The sequence below is a fragment of the Acanthopagrus latus genome, chromosome 9 (assembly GCF_904848185.1).
Source record: "Acanthopagrus latus isolate v.2019 chromosome 9, fAcaLat1.1, whole genome shotgun sequence".
NCBI classification, from domain to species: domain Eukaryota; kingdom Metazoa; phylum Chordata; class Actinopteri; order Spariformes; family Sparidae; genus Acanthopagrus; species Acanthopagrus latus.
Genome location: NC_051047.1, coordinates 1941052 through 1967401, shown reverse-complemented (window position 1 = coordinate 1967401; position 26350 = coordinate 1941052). Strand labels below are relative to the sequence as shown.

Genomic DNA, 26350 nt, shown 5'->3' with positions numbered 1-26350 from the left:
ATGCTGATGTAAACGGTTTCAAATAGTCTGATGTGACGCTTGGGTGCCTCTCACCTCCCTTAAATTTGCTGGGTGTTGAGTGGCATTCATCATCCGTTCCACAGGGCACTGTTCACAATGAAGCGGTCATTAGTGTGGGATGTGGCCAATGGATGTCCACTTCTATGCCTTTCTGTGACTCATCCAGTCTGTCTGTGTCTCTGTTGCAACCTGCTGATGACACTCTGTGACACTCTAAGCTCAGTGGCCACTTCCATCTGAGAACAACCTGTTTGAAGCCTTGCAATGGCGAGGTACTGCTGTTGGGTGTCGTCTTGTTCTCATGTCAAAATGTGCACAGCATGATGAGAAGCACTGTTTAAATATTAGTTCTAATTGAACCAGGATATTTATTGGTCGATTCATGGATCAAACACCTGTTGTGAAGTTTGCAGAAAGTACTGAAACATTGCTGGACATGCGCATTCAAAAGTTTAGAGAAGGTCACATTAAGTTCACCTGTAAAGGTTAGAGTGGATGTGTGTGTGTGTGTGTGTGTGTGTGTGTGTGTGTGTGTGTGTGTGTGTGTGTGTGTATATATATATATATATATATATATATATACTGTATAGTGCTCAGCGTAAATGAGTACACCCCCTTCGAAAAGTAATATTTTAAACAATATCTCAATTTCAAAAATGTTGATAAGACCGAGTTTTATATAACATCTGTTTAACTTATAACATGAAAGTAAGGTTAATAATATAACTTAGAGAACAAAATTTTCAGTTTTACTCAAATTAGGGTGATGCAAAAATGAGTACACCCCACTGAAATTCTCTGGAGCAAGGCTACATTTTAGACTACAAATGTCTAATTTAACAATAATCAACCACAGGTGAGTCTGATTATTCATTACACAGGTGTCCAGCAGACAGCTGACTATAAAAGGGTGTAGAAAACCCCTTCCCATTTCATGTTGTTAGCAATGGCACCACATGGAAGAGAAATGTCTAAAGACCTGAGAAAGAAAATGATTTCTTTACACCGCAAAGGTGAAGGCTACAAGAAGGTCAGCAAAGCTTTACTTATCAGTCAGAATACTGTAGCAAAAGTGGTACAAAAACTTAAAAAAGATGGAACTGCAACCATCTCACAGAGACGTCCAGGTCATCCACGGAAATTAACACCTTGACAGGAGTGTCTTCTGATGAGAAGGGTCGAAGAAAATCAGCATGCAAGTTCACTGCAGTTATCCAAGGAAGCAGAGAGCCAAATTGGGGTGACTATTTTTCGTGACACAATACGGCGTACACTGCAGAGGAATGGCATGCATGGGTGCCGTCCCCGACGGAAGCCTCTCCTAAAGCCCAGGCACAAAAAAGCCTGCCTAGAGTTTGCCAGGGCCCATGCTGACAAAGATGAAGACTACTGGGACTCTATACTTTGGATGAGACCAAGGTAAATGTTTTTGGAACTGATGGCTTCAAAACTGTACGGCGTCGCAACGGTGAGGAATACAAAGAAAAATGCATGGTGCCTACAGTGAAACATGGTGGTGGCAGTGTCCTTATGTGGGGTTGCATGAGTGCTGCTTGTGTTGGGGAGCTGCGTTTCATTGATGTCATCATGAATTCACAGATGTATTGCTCTATACTGAAAGAAAAGATGCTACCGTCACTCCATGCCCTTAAATCGTTGTGCACTTTTCCAACATGACAATGAACCTAAACACATTTAAGGCCTCTGTTGGATTTCTGAAGAACGGGGTGAAAGTGATTCATTGGCCAAGTATGTCTCCTGATCTGAACCCAATTGAACACCTATGGCCATAAAGCACTTTGAGTTGCCTTGTGTCTGAATTGTGTCTGTTAAGTTTTGTTTCAATCTAAAGTAAACCTCTCGTCCAGCAGCTGGGCCTCGCACTGTATTTCGCCGCTCTCAGATCAGCTGTTGCCCAGTTGCACTAATGCGTAGGGATGCAGAGAAAAAAAGAAAAGAAAATCCAGCAGGGAAAATATTAGGTATTATCTCTTCGCCGAGCTGGATCAGGCCAGAGAATTCCGTCAACATCACAGGCGATATCTTAATTAGCAAGACAACAAGGGAAGAACCACGGTGAATTTCTCCGAGAGTTATTGCATTATTGGCCAGAACCATGTTTATTATTGCTCTTTCTTGTTCTTGTGTGAAAAAAGGCCCCCTCCCTCCTTGTCACTCTCGAACCTGAATCCTATGTGGAAAGAAATACATAGGATGTCACAGGAACCAGTATGAACAGTGCTGATATGGTACATATTAAGCAGATGATTACTTTTGTAGAAAGATTTGTTTTTACCTGTTTTCTTGTCGAAATGTCCTGATCACAGATGCCACTGTATATCTGCTAAGATTTGGCTGAACTCTCAGCCCAGCCTCCCTCAGCGTCAGTCCGTGGTTCACCACATGGTCAACTAATGTTGTTCATTTGATAAATTTGGTCCTCTCCTTCTTAGGGCATGTATTCCTGCTTCCGATCTGCCTCTGCCTCTGCCTCTGCCTCGTCCTCGTCCTCTTCTCTACCTCCACCTTGACCTCTGGCATGGCCTCTGCCTTCACCTCCTTCTCCTTCTCTTTGAATTCCTCCTCTCATTCTTACTCTTCCTCGTCTTACTCGTTCCATTGTGGTAGAAGACAGGTGAACTCACCTGCTGCCTTTTTGTAGTGCTTGAACCTGATTTTGCTAGGAAGTGATATCAAGATATGCATCTGTGTCTAATGTATACAAGTGTGTTTAGTGTTTTGCAGTTTACTGTGTGCAGTCATTTGCAAAAAGTGTGAAGCTGATATTGTGCTTATAGTTGTGCTAATCCGGTCCGGAGTTTTGCTCCTTGAGTGTAAGGTTTTTATAATTGTGTACAACTTTTGATTTTAGTGTTCATGCAATCCAAAAAAACTGTAAAAGTGCAACAGCCTGCTTGAGTGACTTTTAGACAGCTGAAATTCAGGACCACAGATGGGTTTGGGGCAATACATTTCGAATACAGTGTTGTTGGACCTCTGACAGCTGTGTGAAATTGATGAAAAACAGTATAATATGGGACCTTTAAAATGAGTATTCCATATTCCAACAGTAATGACTGTTATGGTGTTTTGTTGACAGCAATGCTTACAGCAGCTTTAATGTTGACTTAGTAACTAGTTCATGTGTTTATATGATCAAAGAACACAGTTCCCTCTATGCAAATAAATGCAAATTAATACTCTTAATTTGCTACTTAATAGGATTCTGAATCTTGATTAAAGATTAGTACTTCATGCACAAATTTAATATCTGTAGATTACTGTCCTATTTATCCCTGTTAGATAAAAAACAACCCTACAATAAAACACAGCAGGGGGAAGTAATACTGGGTGCATTCTGTTAACGGTACAGGGGAGACATTAATGTCAGTAATAGACTTTTACATTTCAAGGCTGCTTAGACATCTAAACACAACACAGCCATGTACAATACAGGATTCTACCATTCTAAAGAGTTTTCACTGAGACAACTATTTCAAATCATCAACAAAAAAACCAAAAAACAGAATAGATACTCCTCAGTGCTGTCATCTGATAAATGTTTATTTCTTTCATTTCAACACAGCCTCTCCTCTCTATAATGATTATGACATTATTTAGTGAGATCTCTCGACAACTGAGACTGGATTCCGAGGTTGTTGTGTATCATTAAGAAACCAAAAACACATACGATATGTTATTTCAGATGTGATTGAGGGTGTCAGCTCCTGCTTAACGGGACAAGACATCTAATCAACATTTAATCAAGATATTGAGATACACATGCATACAGTTTTCTACATATATGTGAAAGGACACATTTTAAGTTACATGGCAATGGTCTTTGTATGTCACCTAACACCATCAAAACACCCTCACCTTATGATATGAATAACATAATTAAATGCAAACCTTCTACTGAATGCTAAGAGGACAGTGTAATCTACCTGAATCTTAGCAGCACTGCAAATAGGTACATTTTCCAAAATGTATCCCTCTAATTTGGACACATATTCACACATAAAAACATATTTCAAACACTATTTTCTACTTCTAACAGTTAGGCTACTAAGTCTTTTTACTTTTCTTTAATGGTTTAGCCATAAGAGGTTTGCCTCCTGCTGATAAAAGTAAGTCTTCCATCTCTACGGTGTCCTCACAGAGAAAAAAAGGCCTGCAGAGCCTTCCCCTTGGAGATGTACTTGATGCACTCTATCTCACCACCATAGTTGCTTGGCTTCTGGAAATGGATCTCCAAGTGATCCTGTAGGTCCTCCTCATCCTCTATGTCCGCAATGTCATCCAGGAGGATGGATCGCTTTGGAGAGCCACAGAAGGTCTGAAAAGAATCACTTATATTAGCTTCATCATAACTCAGTTTACACTCCGACCCGAGATGCAACTTTGACTTTGATTGTCACTAATGTATATGTCGAAGATGAACCTATGGAATTTCATTTGATCTAATTGGTCTTTTGGGTTATTATGTACGCGCTTCTTCCTTTGGAGACTAGAAACAGGCATAAAAGTATAGGTTTTGCTGTCTGTTTTACAATATGGCTGCCAATAAAAAGCTAAATAAAGATTAAAAGTTACGTTTCACCACTGGCCGTAGTTTGGGTTTAGGATCTCAGTGTAGTTTGTTGACCGTTGGGTGTAGAAATGATCAGTTTTACTCTATTAGTGATATCTGGGGGAAAACGGGCAGAAGGGTAGGAATGCAGACTATGATAATTATGCTGGTTGAAGTGGGCATGCTGTATAAATGATTGCATGGTAGCTTTAACCAGTTATCTAGCACCCCATCACATGTAGCATATTACACCAGGTGCAGCAGCCTCAAATGCACCAGAGAAAAACATTTTTTGGCCCAAACAGCATGCCTGTGGTCTGTCGAGCAATAAATGTAAGAAATAAAAAAAAAAAAAAAAATGCAACCCCACGGCTACCATTACAAAGTTCAAAATATTTCAAACAAAAAAAAAACATCAGTCGCGTAGATATACAAGGGTTTTGTTGATTACTTTTCTAGCGACATTTCTTGGTGTGATCATCCACAGTGTTAAATCTTACCTGAAACTTGCACAGCTGGTATTTGTAAACCGTTTCAACCTGCACGTTCACTTCAGAGTCCAGATCGACACGGTACTCTCCTCTCAGGGCCAGGTTCTCTGCAACTACACACACACAGACACACAGACGCATTTAGAAATCAGAGCCCCAGAATTGCCAAAACATGGCAGATGAGCTCTCATATTTCGGAGGAAAAGAGAGAGAAATGGCATAGCAAGAGCTAAAGGGTCAATAAGTGAGAGTAAGAGAAGGAAGAGGAGAACAAGGAAGAATAGTTGCATCAGATGAGATCACGTTACATTCTTGACCAAGCGCTCAACCATGGATTGAGTAGGGAGGCCAGCGTGCCATTGTGGAAGTTCCTGGGCAGCGTGGAGGGAACATCACAATGTGTGCAGCCATTACCCACCACGGCATCATCCATCACCATGCTACTCTTGGTCCCTACAACACCGCCCATCTGATCACATTCCTGGACACCCTGCACAACATACTCATTCCACCAGATCAGATAGATGGCCCAGAGCAGCTCAGCTATGTTGTCATTTGGGACAACATAAGTTTCCACCGGGCTGCTCTGGTTCATAACTGGTTCACTGCCCACCCACGCTTCTTAGTTGTCCATCTCCCTCCATATTCTCCATTCCTCAATCCAATTGAGGATATTTTTTTGCTTGGAGATGGAAATTTTATGACAGAAATCCACAAACGCATATACCCCTTCTGCAAGTGATGGAAAAAGCATGTGGAGATATAGCAGTTGATGCTCTTCATGGCTGGATTTGCCATGCTAGATATTTCCACAGATGCTTGGCCAGGGAAAACATCACTTGTGAGATGGATGAGGTGCTGTGGCCAGACAGCAAAATACCATTTTGAGAAGAAATAACATTATTTTGAATGTAAAGTTTCATTTTGCAGGAGAATTGAGGGGTTTTGCCCATTGTGTGTGTGATTTTTGATTTGTGTGTAGAGTTCTGAGCGTATGAGGCATGCTTTCAGAAAATGTGTGTAAACAATCGAGAAAAACTGTAAAATAACACTACATGAGCTCATTGGCCACTATATGTACCACCTGGCCAAACAATTGTTACTGTAATTGTTAGCACTTCAATCAGGAAGTAAGCACTGAAAGACCACAGGTGAGCACCTTTTCTTCCAACAACAATGGAAGACGTTGCAGAGAGAGCAAGAGGAAGAGGGAGGGTGAGAATGAGAGGGGGAGGAAGAGTGAGGGGGAGAGCTGGTAGAGGAGCTCATGGCCAAAGAACATAACAGCTTTCAAATGAAATCAGAGCAACCTTAGCTGATCATGTCATCAACCATGGGCTGACACTGCAAGAGGATGGACAGAGAGTGCAGCCTCCCGCATTGACACATTTCTTTTCTGCCATTTTCTTTTTCAGTTTACTGTTCTGTGAGCACATTTTTTTCACTCCAATGTAAATATATCTGCTGTGCATATGTTGCACTGACTTGTTTGGTGAAAAAAACAGCATGTGTGTGTATCTGCAAATATTTCTATGCATGTGAACAATCTGAAGAATTCTCTACAGTTCGAACTATGTTAGTATTATGGCAAAGCATACTAAAGATGAGAGTGCTTTTCATTATGCCCAACAGTGTGTAGTTTGTTAGACAAGAATCTGTACTATGAATGAAGTGTGCGCCATCTGGTGCAAAAGTCTGATTTGGATAATGCTATAATGTTGTTTTGGTTGCAGTGCTTCATTTTGCAGGATATATGAGGTACTTTGCAGTTTGGGTGTGTGGTTTTGTGAACTGTGTTAAGTATTTTGATAAAACCGCACTAATTTGCAAAATTGTGTTTTAGCAATTGGAAAAAACTGTAAATAATTATTGTTTATCCCTAAAACAATGGTATCTTTTGGTTTGGGTTCTTTTATTGGGATTGTTACCACAAGCTTCTGGCACATACAACCCCACCTAGCATACTTTTCACCAGCTGCCACTGCTTCTATCACATACACCCTACTGTCTAAGTAAATCTGGCAGTGAGAGTTGTACCTCCAGGTTGGAGAAAGGTGATCTGTCCTGTCCCAGTGTTCTGATCATACTCCACACAGTCCACTTCTCCGCCTCCTCTGCTAGGCTTAGAGAAACTCATCTCCAGTCGGTCAGCCATTCTCTCCAGTGACATGGTAGAGGGGATGTTGGAAACTTTGAGCTTCTTTCTGGAAACGTCAAGGTTGACCTACATTGATGACAGAACACACGGATTACGAGGGAATCTTAACTGGTCACTGCAAAGGGTGGTTATCATTATAATGCAAATGCACAATACACTATGAAAACTATGTTACTATTGTTCTGTAAGTAAGTGCTGAGGTACATATTATTATTATTATTATTATTCCAAGAAGCTTTTGGATGTGCAATTACATACTCAAACTGAGGCAATATGTGGGGAATTTATTCATTATTTATGTGTTGCCAACCCCCTCTCCGTCTCTGTGTCTCTCCCTGTCTCACAAACACACATATCCACACGCACACGCACACGCACACGCACACGCACACACACACACACACACCATTTGACTCTTTTTAGCATATGCCAATTTTAATGGAACATAACGCTTTATCCGAGCCTACAATATCATAAGTCCAAATAGGGTCTACAAAATGTGTTTCACCTCCAATTATAGCCTGTTTTGCAACCCACTGTGTCAAAGATCATGAATAAAGCAATTCAATAACCACAGCAAAAACTGTCATTGTCAAAGACCGACAGGACTAGCTTGTTTGAAAAGAGGCTAACGTCTACAAGCTGTCTCGGACACAACAGGTTAAACACCATGTCACTGAAATCAGGTTAGTTTAGGGTGAACTCTCACTCAATGGACAGAATAACAGTGATCTTAGGCCTTCCTGTCCCATAGTACCTGAGAACAACAAAGTAAGCTCCTTGAGTGCACTGAAATACCTCTCTGACTCTGCTGATGTCATGGGGAATGTGATGGCTATTTGTTAATTTCAGTGTTCCAGAAAAAGTGCTCTGGAGATTGTTCTCAGTTACCATCCTCAAAAGTGATAAAGCAGAAGTCTGCACTACTGTGCATCGTCATTAGCTCATCTTTCAGTTTCTCTCTGCAGATCACTGGGAAATGTTTACTTGCACTGTTCAGCTGCTTTTGGGGGAAACTGGTCTTAAACAGCAGAAACAATTCAGGGTCTAAGTGCTGGGCTTTCTGGAAGTGAACCTGTTGGGTTGTCTAGCTGTCCAATGACTGATCTGTCAAGTTGATTTTCAAAACACTGTTTAAAAGCGTGTTGATGTCCAAACATGAGAAACTTCCTGCTGCGCACTTTATTCTAGACTGCATTTCTTTTTGGGGACTGGGTTTTTTATGCTTCTGCCATGGTTGAGTAGGCTACATAGTTAAATTGTTTTGTTATTTGTTTTAAGTGTGTTTATTGTTAATATTTAATAACTTTCTTGTGCTGTCGGGAAAGCTGCTTCTAGGACAATGCGAGAACTAGAACTATAATAAAACAATATATATCCGAATATTTAACATGATTTCAATGTTAATTTTCTGCAGTATCAATACACCAGTATACTGCACTCTCTCGTTCTGCTTTCTCACCATAAGCGAGATTAGATACACACACATCACTGCAGCGCCGGACCCACTTCTTGTCACTCACTTTCTCACCCAGTTCACAGTGTCTTCATGTCACTCAGTCCAAACAGACAGGTTAATTTCAGTTCTGTTTTGAAGTAAGCTCATTAAAAATGGCGAGTTCAGAGACTACCAGTTTTGGTTGACAAAGAAAACAGCACTGTTTGTAGATGCTGCTCATCTGAGGCAAAGCTGTATGAGCATTCTGATTGGTGGTGTACTAGCGAATCAGCACAGTGTGTTGGAGGGGCGGAATACTGTGGCTGTATCCCAAGTCAGGGGCAGCATCCTTCGGAGTGCGCATGTGAAGTGCAGTTACATCACCACGCTGCGCAAAGCCTGTCCCAATTCAAAATGTTCTCCAAATTCACCCCACAAATGCCTCCTTCTTTTGCCTTTTCCTGGAGGACACACCGCTACTATCCTTCGCAGCTATAAATTGCCCAAGATTCATTGTGCGCCCAAATAGAATAAATAAATAATGGCAATCTCAAGTGGCACCAAACGACAGATATGTTCATATTCAAGGGACCTTAAAACCTCAAAATATCAGTGAAAATATGTTGGTAATGCTCAGCTTGATGTCTTTTACTTTCAAACATCAGACTTTCAGAGGTTGATTTATATACTCAATTAAGAACTTCAGGATGCTGTATTGTGAAGATTGAGTTTTTGTTGTAGAGCATGGCTGTTGAGGTGCCACAAAAGTCAATAAATCACCTTCACACAGGAAGTTGATGTAGATGTGGTAGAGTAGTAGTGGCAGTATATTCCCCCCTTGTCAGTGTTTAGTTCAAACCCTTTTTGTTCTCTATTTCGTATTTTTCACTTGTTTCTATGCACGTTCACCGGATGCGTTTGTTGCTGGAATGCAAGCACTGAGACCAGAAGATGTGTGTAGCAGTAATCTCTACAAAAGACAAGGACATCATGCTGGCACTCATCTGCAGTGACTCTGCATGTAACGCTGCTTTGTGACTCACTGCCCACCCAACCCATGATTACTTTCTATTAAACTGACCACCGGGCCCAACCCACTGGTCAGGCGGTAGGTCCCACATGTTATGGGTCAACCCATGTATAGAGAACAGAGTACACACTACACTGCATGGACTGTGTCTGAAAATATTATACCATTCAAACTGTTTTTCCCAACCATTCTAAGTGATAGCAGATGTAAAATAGTGTCTTTCCACTCAGTTTTTATACCACTGCGAATAAAAGGATCACATATGTGGTTAAAATTTTATGTCACATTTGTACGTGTGGTACAAACTGGGAGAAATTGAGAAGAGGTGGAGGGTTAGAGATGCAGTTGTTCCAGAGCCAGAGTTATGAATGATTCAATGTCAAGATAACATCAGTTGGGGAAGCTTTACTTATATGTCACTCACATGAGCACACCTTGCAAAAATGCTTGCAGAAAACTGTTGCATCATTAATATTTCCAATCTAAAATTAGTTGGGATATATTTTTATGGGCATATTTGTTTTAAAAAGTTCTCAGACAGCTGAGTTGGTTGGTATTGTGGGTAACTTTTCATCAACAAATGGTGGATTGTGCTACTCTGAGGTGGTACTCACCTCGTGAATTTGAATATATAGGTCTACTAGCTGTGAGAGAGTTGGCTTATATTGTTTTAACTATGTGAGTCTCTGTAATCATGGTCCTGGATACACATTTATGGCATTTTAGCAGACGCTTTTATCCAAAGTGACTTACAGTAATTCATACATACATTTATACATTTCCCGACTCTATGCCATTGGATCATGTTTGTGGTCCTGGAGACAATATTCTCTGGTTGTTTGCCTTGGCCCTCCCCGGTCATAACATTATTTTGGTCTCACTGCCAAATATATCTGCTGTATTTTCACTTGGATCCATCTGTTAACTAGCATGTTCTCTCTCCCTCTCCCTTCTTCATTTGTCTTTGTGTTTGAATGAGTGTGTGTGTATGACATACAATTTACAAAGCGTAGCTGGAGTGACCATCTATGTCTGTTGCTCTAAATGTAGATTTTCATGTGAAAAAAATGGGTCAGGTTGTGCAATCATCTAAGCCACTGTAGTTTAATGTGTTGTCCCTGTCTGCGTCGCCAAAGTATTTTGTCATCCTATTGTGTACCGAACCCCTGTTTCACAGTCTTGCCTTTCTGAAAAGTTAAGTATTTCCATGTTTTATTTTCTGTATTTGTCCTCTTGAGAAGAGTGATTTTGATTTAATAAGTTTCTGGTTAGGATTTTGATTTTCAGTTTAACTTTTTTCATAGCCTTTTGTTTTCCTCCTGGTGGAGCGCTTTTTGTTGTACCTTTTGTATATATTTGAGAGTAGTTAAGTTTCATAGCCTGTGTGCTTTCCTATTCTGAGTGTTTTCTGTTTAAATTTCATAGTTCAAGAATTTATTATAGTGTAGGCTTTCCTCCTTCGGGAGCATTTTCTTTTTTCCTGTGTTCTGTCTTGTCGGTCTCTCAGAGTTTCATAGCAATTTTCATTTGTCATTCTGTCTGAAGAGTTGCAAATCAGATAATAAAACCTGACAACCTTCTGCCATTCTGCATCTGAGTCCTCTCTTTTGTCCAAGTCTGACAGGAATTAGCTACTAGCTAAATTTCATCTGTAGTCCCTGGGCAGGACACAGACAAGCACATACCAAAAAAAACCCCCAAAAAACTCATCACACAAGCAGCCTTTCAAACAACAATGATTTTATCTTGGATTTAAAACCAGTAAATGTACTAATGTCTCTGATCTTGTTTGGTACTGAGTTCCAATAATTAGTGGCTCTGACAGAAAAGGCTGATCTGCCTAACTCAATACATCTGTGCTGTACTGCACATTGACCTCTGCTAGTCGTCCTCATTGTTGTCTTGTTGTCTTGGCGCAGTGATATGAATTCCTTTAACGGAGGAGCTACCAGATTCTGAATTATCCTATACACTAAACTAACATCAGCAAGACACACTAAATTTTCAAAAGTCAAGAGTTTGCTTTTGAATGATGTTACAGTGATGATGACCTGATGGCTTTTTTTCTAATACCTTGAGAGTTTATCGTTTTTAGTGGAGCAAGACTTGTTTTTTCCAGTTTGTGACCAACTTGTGATGCAGTATGCAATATGTGAGCATCTAAGGGTAGCTGATTTCGAATCTGAAGTTTCCTAGGTTGAATTTGACAGTGTTACACACCTGCTTTATGTGTTTCTTAAAAGACAACTATGAGGTACTCCCAGGTATTTAAAATATGACACAGTCTGTAGCTTTTCTCCATTTAAAAAGATATCTGGCTGATTTCCATTTTTTCTTATAAAAGTACATGCATGCAGTTTTGCTGACGTTTAGTGTCAGGCAGGTCTCTGAAAGCCAGGTGGCAATTTTGGCCACCCCTGCTGTTAATTTGGCTGCTACTTCACATCTGTCTCTTCCATGTGCCAGGATAACCGTGTCATCCGCGTACATTTGAGTTTCAACTTCAGGACATGCAAGTGGTAGGTTGTTAACCTATACACTAAATAATAAAGGGCCTAAGACTGAGCCCTGCGGGACACCAACAGAGCAGTTAATGAATGATGACATTTTATTCCCAACTCTGGTGCATTGTCTTCTCACAGTAGGATAGGATTCCATCCATTTTATTACGTCATCAGAAAAACTTTAATTTGACAACTTTGAAAGAAGAACATTATGATTTACTGTATCAAAAGCTTTTTTTCAGATCCAGAAAAAACAGCTCTTTACAGCACTCCCACCGTCTAGTTTTGATTTGATTTTTTTCAAGTAAATAGCGGGTAGCCATTTTGGTCTAATGGTTTTTTTCTGAAGCCAAATTGCATAGGATGAAAGAGGGCTTGTACAGAATTTAGAAAGTCAATTAGTTGTTCAGTTACCACTTTTTCTGCAATCTTTGATGCCACAGGCAAAATACTAATGGGCCTATAGTTGAAAGTTTGGTGAGCACGCCTGCGGCTCCTGCCAGACCGTCTGCCGGCTCCGCCATCTTCCCCTTGATTGATGTGAGTGATATGATATGATATTGATATGAGCGCCACAACTTTTCCAACTGTAACTTGGGGTAGTGGGCTAACTTAAGCAAGAAGCAATTTAGTCAAAAGCTATTGTGTTACCCGCTGAAGATGTTAAAGATTTCATTCATCTGAATATGAAACGTATATAGAATAGAACCGATTTCAGTGGAAGGTCTTTTCTTTCAACATCATCCACAAAAGCTGATAATATTCTCAAAATATTTAATTGTGTATTTGACATTTGTAATACAAAGTAGTATGTCCACTTATTCAATCACAGAAAAATGAGAGTTGTAGAAATCATTGGAACTGAAGACTGTCATGAAATAAATTTTCTTTACAAGTGTATGTAATTTTTTTAACCACAACCATATATGTCTAAAAAACAGTGCGAGGCCAAATCAGCCTGCTAGGGTTAAGGTTAGGGGTCAGGGTTTACTGAGAAAGTTGGTCGCACTGGTGCCACCAATCAACAAAATGTCAGTCTCAAGCCTTAAATAAAATTAGTACCATTTATAAATACTTTTAAGAATGCTTTTTAAAGAACATCTGAAAAGAGAAAAAATATTTTTGCATTAAACACTTTCTAGACATAGAAACTGCCAGCGGGCAGAGATAAGTATCAACATAGAATATCTTTCAAAAAAGGAAATTCTTGTAAAAGGATTCTAAAGATTCCTCTACAGAGTTCAGGACTAAGCCCTCTCCTTTTTAGCTTCGTGCTTTGAATTGAACCCATTATTCAGTCACTGATGCTTTTGTTGAGCTGACAAAATTGGACTTCATCACCGTTATTTCCTTACATTTAGCCTAAATGTAATGGGGGACTTAATGATAGGCCATGTATTGTCTTGCCTTTAAGGATTGGCCAGTAAGGGTGGCCAAGGTTTAGTTTAAGGAAATACATCCAAAATCTTTTGTGTGTGTGTGTGTGTGTGTGTGTGTGTGAGTGCAACAGAGTGATAAACTCATCACTGCATCACAACGTACCTCAAACTTAACAGTAGGATCCAAGGTAATATTTTTTGGTTTCGTATCCAAACAACCGTTGTCACAGGAGACAGAGCACTTGGGAATCTTCAGCATTTTAGAGGCCACTGGAGGACGAAAGACATGAGAAATAATACTCAATCATTTAGGTATTGAATGTCTTGATTTGGTACTGATACTATATCTTCTTGGCCTTGACAAATGATGTTTGTTTGTTACTGGTGAAAAGAAGTTAGAACTCTTTCTTTTTCTTTTCTTTTAAAGAGAATGGTTCCAATAACCAGGCCTTGTTTTAATAAGAGATCAGATCAGGGAGCATGACACATCATTTCCACGCATGGATTTGCCACCACAGAGTCCAGACCTTAAACCCGTTGAAATTCATTTGGATGTGCAGGAGACTTTATACAGTGGCCCAACTCCCATCATGAATGCAGGATCGGAGCCATAGCTCACAGCTGTCTGACCTGGCTTTAGAAGGGAGGTTATGATGGATGGATCATTACTTGTCCACTGTCTCAGCTGAAATCCCCCTTAAGCAAGGAGCTGGTACAGTTTGTTTGCCAGTGCCCTTGCCGCTTCTCTTGATGTCATGTTCTGAATACATTTATTCACATAAAATGACTTCTCCATGGCATCTTGGACTTTTTCTAGCTAGCTGTGGACCGCTGAAGGGGTAGAACCCTATTGAGATTGCGCCGGTTCATTATTAGGGTTATAACCCCAAAGGGGTAGAACCAGTGATGGACTGGGAACAAAAAACAGCCCTGGCATTTTCGCCCACCAGCGGCACAAGGGGGGGGGGGGGGGCGCACTGTTTTGACGCACTGTTAATAGCCCCAGTCATGGTGAACGTAAACTCCCAAGCTATAAACAACTGCACCAGAACAATACACAAGCCAAATGCATAAAACAATTTAATAAATTATCAGAGCCAGCTGCTCCATATTAAAACGCGTCTTACCGTCACACAGTTATCTATGTCTACCTCTTCATCCTCCTTTTGCTGGTCTTGTTCTCCCCCTTGCTCATATTCCTCGCTCTGTCGCTAACATTAGTGCTAGCAGTATTAGCGCTAGCTGAAGCTGCACTTGATTTTAATAACGGATCAGTCAGTTTGCAGCTTTTTTCACCGTCAGCCAACAGTGCTCTCTGAGATTTCACTCTTTTCTCAGCTCCCCCTTGTGTCGCTTGATACCTCGATTCATTTATTTGCTAGCTTAATCTCAGTCAACTTCTAACTTCCAACAACCACAATGGAGGGTTACTCGATTCAGTCTCAAAATTCCCAGAAGGTATTGCTTCATTCAACTTTTGCAAAAAAATTATCAAATAAAAAAAAGCAGGTAGATTTGTTTTATTTCAAACCATGCATGTATTTGAACATCTGAATAAGAAATTTAGCTAGAAAACAATGCAGACTGATTTAAAGTTTGTGACTGTAAAAGGTAACCATGACTGTGATATTGAGACTTGTATGTAGTATATAAACACTGATTACATTGCTATGCCTATTAATGTGAAGGAATTAGAGAAGTGTGGTTGTCATTTAGCGGAAGAACTTTATTGATGCTTGAAAGCAGGCCAACAGAAACGATCTTGGGGCCACTTTCTGATTGGTCGACCAGCCCGCAGGCATCTGCCCAAATTCCAGATTACCAGTCAATCACTGGGTAGAACCCTTCTGAAATTGTGCCGGTTCATTAGGGTTCTAACCCCCAAGGGGAAGAACCCTACTGAGTTTGCGTCAGTTTATTATTAGGTTCTAACCCCAAAGGGGTAAACTGACACAAATTCTAAGATTGTGCTGGTTTATTATTTTTTGTTGTCCCATTCCAGCTCAAATTCCCGTGAGCTGGAATGGGCCAGACACTTGAAACTTGGCCCAATGACTGGAAATGATATGCATCAACTTTCATTAAAATATGAGCCCAGTCAACAAGATGGTGGCACTGTAATTAAGGCTTGAAAATGCGTTTTTGGGAAGGCCACGCCCCTCACACCGTAAGTCTGATTGACTTGAAATCTGACACACAAGTCCAGCTCTATGTGCTCTACAAAAAAGCCTCCACCTACCTAGTTTTTATGCAAATTTGCATAATGTGAAAAACAGTAAAATGAAAGATTTTGAAAGATTTTTTTCTATCAACAACACATTTGGTATATGGCTTCGGGGGATGAAAAGGACAAATTTCTACTATAAATGAGCCAGACTGGTTAAGAAACATGGCCGGCACGGACTAATGTATTTTCGCAATGGGCGGGGCTTATAAATGATTGCCCATAACTCCCACACCCTTTGCCCTTATCACAAAAGTTGGTGGGTAGGTTCACAACTATACTGGGAATCTGCCTACCAAAGCATGTTGAGCTCAACCTATAGGGGGCGCTATAAATGCTGCACATGCATATCTCAAAGACCCTCAGACGGAATTCCACCAAATTTGGTATGCATGCTGTAGAGGCAAGTATTAACTACAACTTGAGTACCATGTTGACAGTTCATCATCATTAACCTTCATTGTTTGCATTTTATTAATTTATGGCGAGCAGGAAGGACCTAGAGACATGAAACTTGGTACGTTGAGTATAAATGATGTCCAAATGCTGCTCCAAAGATCTGATCCCTATCCGTCTGATGTGGGCGCTATAACATACGGTGTAATCTTCGAAAGGCTCTCCCCCCCAAGCCATATGTGCTATTGACTTGAATTTTTTAGCTGTGGCAACACAGGTTCTGGTGAGGCATGTAGCTGAGGCATGTTTTTGACTCACAGGAGGGGTGTGGCATAGCTCTTGGTGGCAAGATGTAGCAGAAAGGAGGTCCTGGCCACCACTTCTACATGCATTGCCAACATCATAAAACATTTCTATGACAACTGAAACATGATGAAATGAATAAACAGGAGATATCTGACAGTACGTACACTGGTGAGAAACCAAGCACTAAAGGCAATGCTTTGGAGTGTGTGCTTAAGGTTTGAGTCATAGAGCTTGAGTGAGAGAGTGAGCAGTGACTTTGCGGGGGTGTGCACAGCTTTAGCAGTATCTTGAATATACAGTGAAGACCACAATTGTCAGTAAATAAAGGCTGCACCTTCTAAGACCACTATACACAAGTGCGAGTGAATTCTGCAACACAGGCTTGTTTGAGGAAGAGAAGGGAGCAGTCATGGGCTGACTGCAGTTGCAAGAAGGTGGGGCAGACACACTTTGGCCCTACTCCAGAGATGGTCCATCTAGGGTGTGGCATGGCACAACTCAGTGTGATAAAACTAATAGCAGAAACGCAAAGATGTGTGGGATGGTTTGGCATGGCCCAAGGTGCAAAAACGCCAAATGTTCTTGTGTGGTGCTCTGGCTTAACGTACACTGAATCACCACCTCCTACGTCCAGCATGCTTGTTTCAAATTGTTTTCGTGTCTTCCTGTGTGCAGATATTTTGCAAAACAAAGGTCATGTGGAGTGAAATCTTTTTTTTAAGTTTGCAAAATTGTGCATGGACACTATGTGTAGATGTGACGTTTAAAGTTATAGTTTTCAAAAAATTACTTTAGGAGACACAAGATAAATGGGATTCTACTCTACACGTCTCCACCTATACCTTATTTTAAAGGACTTGAGGACTTTTAAAGTTTTAATCTAAGGCTGATCTCCTGTTAAAGTTTGAATTTAATGCTTTGATAAACACATAGTTTATATCAGCTATTTCAACTATATCATACTTTACATCAAATATTTTTGGTTTTATTAATATTACAAGTACAATACAAGTAAAGAACTCTAAGCTAGTTACAGCGTTGCAGTACAGAGATCAGAGAAGTATGTGTACCTTTCTCCTCTTCGAAAGTAATGAGTGCCTGTCCTCCCTGCAGGAGCACAGTGGGTCTCTGGCTGATGGAGAACACTCCTCTGATTACCTGACTGTCATCCTCCCTCTCATCTTTATTCTGACCCCAAAACTTCACCTCTGTGTCCGGAATCTGGACGTAGATCTGAAAAGGTGGACAAACACACTGAGTGACAGAACAATAATGATGTCTGTAACATTGCAATTGTTTGTTAAAAATCTCTGCCTTCTGTCAAGTTTTCTGTGTCCAGTTGTTTATTTGTATATTGGCTATTTGGTTGGTTTGTCGGAAGGATTACATTTACATTAAGGGTGATTAGCAGACACTTTTGTCCAAAGTAACTTAAAATAAGTACATTCGTCACAAGAAAGAAACCACACCATATCACTATCATGAAACAATGTTCAAGCCTTTGTATGAGCATAGTAGCTGCTATTTATCAAGGATTCCTTAATAACATATAAAGTGATTAGGGTAAGAAGATACAGTGCATATATGATTTTTTTCTATGTGGGGTCAAGGTGAAGTCTAAAGTCTTGAGTTTTTTTGCGGAAGATGGCGAGTGACTCCTGCTGTCCCGACACTGGTCAGGAGTTCATTCCACCACTGAGGCACCAGAACAGAGAGGAGTTGTGACTTTGCTGAGTGACCATTGTTTGCTCTCAGCCATGCCTAGAACACAAAAACTACTAAATGAATTTCCACAAACCTGGATAAGGGATGGGTCTCAACCCAGAATAGGCGGTATTAACTTTTGGTGGAGATCTGGATAACGGGACATACATTGAAGATTCTCAGGGGGTAATGCATGGGTTTTGAGGAAAAACAGTGTGATGTTTTGTGATTGCATGTTAATGTATTGCTACATTATTGAGATCTAATGCATTGTTACACTAATCAGTAGAATTTAAAGGATGCAGTGACAGATTATAATTAGGAGAAGCAGCTTGGAAGACTTTCTCTATTCCAACCTTGAATTTCTGCTTCAGTTTGATGGATTCCGCCCTCTTAGCCTCCAGCTCAGCTTGATGGTTCTTCAGTTCGTCCAGCAAATCCTGTCTGCGTTTACCAAGCTTCAGGATTTCATCCTGTGGGAAAGAACACAAGCAAAAAAACTACAATTAATCCTTTGTATAATCATCCAGTTTCTTCCCAACAGTTTTTTAGATGTGACAGAGACAACTGTACCTGCAGTGCATTAGTACTTCGAGTGAATTCCTTCTGGGAATCCTCTTGCTTTTCGACGCAAACCACCATTTCCTGCTGGGCCTTTGTCTTGGCATCATCTTCTTCCAGTTTTTCCAAAATTAGCCTGGCTTTCACATCATCAGCTTTCTCTGCTTTAGCCTTGTCATGCAGGAAGAGTCAAGACAGCTTATAGTTAGATTTGTAGGATATTTTCTGAGACAGATAACGCTCAGCAGTAATGTCATCATGTGCTTCTTTGACCATAAAGCGACAAAATGCGACCTTAAGTGGTACCAATTTGGCCACCAACACAGAAATCCTAGAAACAGCTGTAAAACCAGATATATAATAATAATTTATTCATCTAAACCATCAACATATCTGCAAGACTCAATCCCATCTAAGTTGATAAAAGAAGTTCTACCTATAGTTAGCACTTCAATTAGTAGACATGATTAATCTGTCCCTATTAAAAGGGTGTCTACTACACTCCTTTAAAGTAACTGTCATCAGACTTTTTTGAAAAAGCCTGCACTAGTTCAATATCGAACCTCTTTTCTCTATGATCCTTGAGAAATCATTGCCAATCACTTACGTTACTTTCGACATAACAATTGCTTATATGGGGACTACCCATAAGATTCTGGAGTGCATCATAGCACCAAAACAACACTGGTTAAGTTGCAAATGTTCTCCTAATTGATCTGATGAATCTGATGAAGGTCTTGTCTCAGCAAAGTCTTGTTAGTTTTGCTGCTTTTGGCATCATTGACCATCATAACTTATTACAAAGACAGGAACACTTAATTGGCATTAAAGGAGCTGGTGAGTTGGTGTAAGTTCTATTTATCAGCTCAACCTAAAGTTCACACTGAATCCTGATTGTTGCCAAAATGTGCCACAGGGTTCCACAAAGTTCCGTGCTTGGACCAATACTGTTCACTTTATATATGCTTCCTTGAGGGAATATCATCAGAAAATGTTGTAAAATGTGTCATTGTTATGCCGTTGATACACAATTGTACAAATTAATTAAGACAAATGACACTAAGTAGTGAGCTTAATTCAGGCATCCATTCCATTCATTCAGAGTCCATTCAAAATCGCCCTTCAGGCTGAGCAGAGATGTAAGAGTGTAAACGACTGTGGAGAAATTGCGGCAGAAATTTCTGTAATAACCCACCATTCCTAAAAATCTGCGCAGCTCACGCCTGGTGTTGGGAACCGGGTACCAAGTAATGGCTTCTACCTTGGCATTCACAGGTCGTACCTGGCCCTGACCCAATTGATGTCCCAAATAAATTAACCACATTATCCTGCTGGTCGAGAGACAGGTAGTGAAGTTTTGTCAGCAGGACTTTTAACATTTCTGTGTTGGGCAGGCAAGCACTTTGCACAGCGGGGTGAGGTGGATGTAACCCGTCCGCATTAACGGGTGCGTCATCAAACTCTGGCAGGCCACTCACTACTGCTGGTGTGCAGAAAACAACGGGATGTGATGGGTTGGCAGACTCTCGGGAATGGTATAGTTTTAGCATATCAATGTGACAGACCCGGAATTTACGCCGTCTGTCATGTGTGCCGATGACATAGTCATACTCATTAAGACGTTTAAGGACATCATATGGACCTGAAAACTTTGCTGAGAGAGCTGAACCTAGTACTGGGAGTAAAACGAGGACTTTATCCTTGATTTGAAACTCTTGCTTCGTGGCGGTCTGGTCATAGCGTTTTTTTCATGCCCACTAGAGAACGAGTCAGACACTGTTTGGCAACAGCATTAGCTCGAAACAAACATTCACGGAAATGAGTGTCATAATGCGCCACCGTTTTATCTGCCGACTCTGCAGACAGCAACAGGATTCGCTCTTTTAGTGCTCTGAGCGGTCCACGTGGAGTGTGACCAAAAACGAGCTCAGCCGGACTAAAACAGAGTGATTCCTGCCTAGCCTCTCTGGCATAAATATACATAAATATAATATACAAAAATATAACATAAAAGGGACACCCCCATCCCAGCTCTTCCCTGTCTCTAAACAATACTTACGCAGCATGGACTTTAATGTCTGATGCCACCACTCCAACGTGCCCTGAGACTTGCTTGTGCTTGACACGACGTGTTGGACATTTAATGTTTAACCATCTCTTTAAAGAGTCGCGACTGAAAATTTGTGCCCTGATCCGTCTGAATGACGGGAGTTTCAGGAGTCCGAAAGTAGAAAAAAACTTAGTTAGCGCCTTGAGAACATGGTTAGCGGTTATTTGGCGCAATGGAACAGCTTCAGGAAATTTGGTTGCAGCACACATGATAGTTAACAAATACTGATTACCAGACTTTGACTTGGGGAGAGGGCCAACACAGTCAACGATGACGTGGTCAAAGGGTTCGGTTACAGGAATAGGATGCAATGGGGCAGGTGGTATAGTCTGATTAGGTTTTCCGGTGACTTGGCAGATGTGACAACTACAACAGAAGCGAGGGACATCCTGTTTTAATCCTGGCCAGAAGAAATGTTGTAACAGGAGCCGATAGGTTTTTGTAATGCCAAGGTGTCCGGACCACTGGCTCTCATGTGCTAATGACAAGATTTGTTGTCGGTAACAAACTGGAATTACAATTTGTTTTACGTTGTTGCAGTCTGAGGTATCATCACTGGAAGGTGACCACTCACGCATTAGTATGCCTTGATCCACAAAATAAGCTACTTTATCCCTGTTAACCTGCTCTCACATTATAGGGTTTGTGGTGTGTGTTGCCAACAGGGATGCTGTAGAGCAGGGGGGCCCTTTTTTGTAGCTTGTGAACTACTTTTAAAATGACCAGGTCAAAATGATCTACCTACATAAAAAATGCTTTACATCTATTAATTTATGCATATACTGAGTATACTTTATATAACACAATGCAGAACTGATATTTAGAGAGTAATGTAACCCTTGGTATTGCACATAAAAGTTGACAGCAGTAGTGCACATAGGTGACAAACAGCCATCAACATTGCTCACAGTTCACATACCGGGAGCTGGTGGTTTTCTATGGCATTATATTTGTGTCAAAAGTCGAGCGAGCGATAACACATCTTCACGCACACAGATCTCTCTGGGCACGTAAATTATTTCATGTCACGCATGCAGATTCAGCTGTTGTGTGCACTTGTTTGATCTTGACGCACAGCAGAGGCAGGTGCACATGAGTTAAAATCAACAGCCACACACACAACAACACTGTGCAGCTGCTTTGAGCACGCTGGCTTGCTCTCGCTCTCTCCCTCCTCTGTGCTCGCTCGTGGTCGAGCTCTGCTCGCTCAAAGCGAAGACTTCTGACACTTTGGGGGTGGAGACCAAGGCTGGAAAATGACCAATCATAAGAGGGCCGCACCTGCCTCTGCTGTGCGTGAAGATCAAACAAGTGTGCGCGACAGTTGAATCTGCGCGCATGACACGAAATAATTTGCGTGCGCAGAGAGATCTGTGCGCGTGAAGATGTGTTATCGCTCGCATGACTTTTGACACAAATATAACGCCATGGTTTTCTCTATAAAGTTTTTGAATGACTGATAAATGAACTCTCCGCATGAACTCGCATGCGTTCTTTCATGGGCAGTAATGTTAATGGCTCCTCTTTTGCAGTCATATCTGTAAACACCATCCGAATAAAAATGCACAACTGTCTGCAATGTCACTCCAAAGCTGCTGTGTGAAATCCTCTGCCACTACTTCACAGTGCTTTGTAACTGTAACTGTACTTCTTGATAGCTGAAGAGCTTTGATTGATGATAATATTTCTGGTTTGTTTTTAAAATCCCGAAATGAGAAAGGCCTCTTTTATCATCTCTTTATCTTGGAAGGACTTCTTATGCTTAATGATAGAGTGACTCGCCCGTAACGATGCTTCGGTGGTGGCCTTTGCTTGTGAATTCCGCTGTGTGAAAAACGGCTGCTGTCCAATTAACTGTGATTTTAGTTCCCTCACCTTTCTCTTTTTCAATATTCATTTATTGGCCATTATAAATGCAGATACCGTTAATTTGGAAAATGCCTAATATCAGCCGATAATATCGGCCCTACCCTTGAGGCGCTACATTAAATGATGTATGCTGTCAGTCTATAATGTGTCACTGTGGTGGGTTATCATCGGGTTTTTTTTGTTATACTCTGTCCTTGGGCTGCTGGAACAAACAAATGTCCCCGTTTGTGGGACAATAAAGGAATACTGATTCTGATTCTGATAGACTTAGACTGCTGGGGATCTCCCCATGATGCACTGAGCCCCCTTCTCTTCTTCTCTATCCATACACATTCATTCCTCATCGTGCTGTACTGCTGCACTCTTGTGGTAGAGACAGGTCTCTGTGGGCACAACAGTTTCTGATTACAGGTTGTTTGGCCTGCCGAGAGTTCCATTTTATCCTTTTTCCTTTCTTGACAGACATTACCTAGAAGCAGCCTTAAAGGTAGGGTGTGTTAAATATCAAGAATTTAGCGGCATCTAGGGGTAAGGTTCTAGATTGCAACACTGACTCACTAACCCCTTCCTTTATGAATACGTTGGCGAATCCAACCCCTCACAGACAAGAAACAATTTTTCTAAATATGGACTAATTCACAACAGCATCAAGTTTTTCTACTAATTCATTTGATGAGGTAAAGACATATTCATTTATTTACTCTATATAACTATAGGTTATAACCAAAAAAAATTAGGATCATACAAAAATTATGGAGCACTGTGAAAAAAAAAATAAAAAAACTTTATTAACTCACATTAACTCATCATCTCTCAAGCCAAGTCATGTTTTTGATCGTCACTGGCACATCCCAGCCCTAAATATCTTAGCTATCATGAAATATGCTGGAAATATTTATTACGGTCAGCTGTAATCTTTAAAGATATTCTCACCTGTCCAGCAGAAAGCAGGACACGGTGTCAATCTGCAAACATTTCTCTATAATCACAAATTTCCATCTTGGAGAGTCAGCTCCAGTGTTTATTACTGTTTTATGCTGTCTCTTGTCCCAATCTCGCTTAAAGTCTTGGGGATTTTGTTTCTTCGACAACAATTCACGCTCCTGTGATTTAACTTGTACAAAATAAGGATAATCCTTGATCAGACTGTCGTTTCAAACTCATAATACAGATTGTTTAGCAGGAAACAGCTGCCACTTGCTTCTCTTCTTCTTATTTGTGGGTGCAATTTGATTAATGGATCACAAAGCATGTCATTATTTCATTTATTTTCGAAATCTCTTTACTGCCCTAATTTTATTTTTGCAAATTCGAACTTGCAGTTGTGTAGTCTAAAGATCTGAGCAGGTTTGGCTTATATTCCACTAGCAGCAACAACAACAATAGCTTTTCGCAGGGCTGTTGAATCAGGAAGTGCAGCCTACGCACCAGTTATTGAACAGAAACATCCAATTTTAAGCTACACCTTTCCTATTTCATCAGAATATGTTTCGACCAACTCATACTAGAAGTAACTCTGTATACTGAGCTCAGCCTTCATTCTCTTCAGTTTAGAAATCAAAGAGTACGGTGGAAAGAAAGAGCGGAGGTGATGTCAGGAATTGGAACTTTGTATCTTACCCTCCATGTCTCCAGATCTTTTAGGGCCTCCTTGAGCTGGCCGTCTTCCACATCCAGACCATCGTCCTGACAATCACAAATAACCCAGTTAACAGCCCGTCTGGATGATGTAGTCATTCACCAACAACGAGTTCACTCCTCCGATACTTTGCCTAAATCACCGGGCCCTTACCTTGCCATTTATCGGGTAAATGTCAGTCATGACCTGAAGGACGAAAACAAACGTCGGTAACAAAAAGGAAATGAAATCAGTCAAATACAGCCTGCCGTGACGGAAAAGCCGTGTTAACGTTACCTCGTAGGCGTTTCGGAGCTAATCTATTTTTCTGCCGCAAAGGAAGAAATGGGCTGAACGATTCCCGAGCCGTTCGGTTCCGACTGCAATCAAAACCAAAAGTGAAAGTTAAAGTTAGAGCTGACGCAACAGTCCCTGGGGCCAGGCGTGTGAACGTCATGGACGCACAGAAACATGGCCGCGCCTCTCCAACACACACACTGGTCTTTACCAAAGAAGACTACTTCCCCGCACAGCTCGGAGCATCCGTGTGGATCGGTATGAAGTGGGTCCGAATTACGTGGGAGTTCAGCTCCCATAAGCTCTGATCTCACACAAAAGCAGTGATCAATGAGGCATTCAACAATAATCATTCTAATTATACATCATGATTTTCTTTTTCTCTCAATGTAATGAGTATGTTTCTACGTTAATGATATGAATGGGTTTAATGAAACATGGTGTCCAGAGGAACTATATGAAGGACAGTGACAATGAGCAGCGTGTCTCTGGGTGTGCAGTCGCTGGCCTTTTCATATTTAAATGATACAACGTTTGTGAAACACTTGATACAGTTGTTGCAAGAGTGGGCTGCTGTGTTTGTAAAAGTGAAGGTTTTGGATCAAGCAAATTAAGTCACTCTGGTTATACATTATAATATGATATAATATAATATAATATAATATAATATAATATAATATAATATAATTGTAATTATAATACATTAAGATGTTTCTTTCCTTGCAAACAGTGTCCGTTTGTTGTGGCCTCTCTGTAAAAGCCTGTCTGCTTTTCGTGTTGTAAATGAATCTGGTCTGCTCCCGAGTCCTGATCTGAGTTCCTGATTTTACTATTTACACCAAAATGATGAAAGAATATGACCCTTTGACTGTAAAAATTTCTTTTTTTTTTTTACAGATACAATAAAAAAAGAAAGAAAGAAGAAAAAACTTACTAGTATTGGCTTCTTGACCCTGCAGAGAAACACACCAGACCACAAAACGTTAAATTTTGGGACTTGATGTATTAGATGAAACTGTACAAACAGTGTGGGAATCATGGGCTGATTCTCAACACTGCCGTCTGTGTGAAAGTTACAGATGCAGAGAGTTGAATCAGTTTCCCGGCGGCTCTGATCCGCCTCCAGAGGTAGTATCAGAGCGGCAGCAGAAGAATGTGGATCATGCGTTAGTTTATCATCCTATCTGCCCCATTGACTCTTGTCTGTCCCCCGCAAAAAAAAAAAAAGTTGTTGCAGTTACTGTCTTGAAAAAAAACAAAAAACACTGTGACAGTCAGCTCTCCAGACTGAGACTTCAGTGGACTTTTATCCCAGAACACAGCCTCCCTCCCTGCGAGTGAGAAATTCAGACAGCATCCTGTTTACTGATGGTGATTATGTAACTATGTAATTTAGAGCAAGAAACGTAACTTTTGAGTCAGGATCTCAATCTCAAAACAGTATAACAGCATCCACATGATTATAAACAGTCGCTGATACATGTTTAGATGAACAGGGGACACCAGAGGAAACACATAAAAAATATATATATACAGATCTCAACATCATGATGTGTACCGTCATTCCTCATTTGGATCCACAGCCCCCGAGTGCTGTATGAATTGACACACTGGTGCAACTTCTCACTGGGGCTGCTTGGTTCAGTGCAGAGAAATGGCAAGCCTTCGCTG

At 40.8% G+C, this 26350-nt stretch overlaps 1 protein-coding gene across 1 annotated transcript; it reads right to left on the bottom strand.

Moving 5' to 3' along the window:
- Window positions 1-3560: 3560 nt before the first annotated feature.
- nmi (N-myc (and STAT) interactor) lies at window positions 3561-25747 on the bottom strand. The gene is made up of 11 exons (XM_037109962.1): window positions 25614-25747; window positions 24680-24762; window positions 24557-24589; window positions 24385-24450; window positions 18798-18956; window positions 18581-18697; window positions 17591-17753; window positions 13758-13864; window positions 7123-7309; window positions 5095-5198; window positions 3561-4360 (listed from the first exon to the last, which is right to left on the bottom strand). The coding sequence occupies exons 3-11, from the start codon at window positions 24584-24586 to the stop codon at window positions 4178-4180; spliced, it is 1116 nt and encodes a 371-aa protein (XP_036965857.1). The 5' UTR covers window positions 24587-24589; window positions 24680-24762; window positions 25614-25747; the 3' UTR covers window positions 3561-4177.
- Between the last annotated feature and the right edge of the window lie 603 nt (window positions 25748-26350).

Excerpts from the sequence above, each read along its gene's own strand:
- nmi (XM_037109962.1), bottom strand. The coding sequence starts at position 24,586 with ATGACTGACATTTACCCGATAAATGGCAAG. Across the intron at positions 24,451-24,556 it reads TTTACCCGATAAATGGCAAG|GACGATGGTCTGGATGTGGA; the intron begins GTAAGGGCCCGG and ends TGTGATTGTCAG. Across the intron at positions 5,199-7,122 it reads CACCTTTCTCCAACCTGGAG|TTGCAGAGAACCTGGCCCTG; the intron begins GTACAACTCTCA and ends GTGTGTGTGTAG.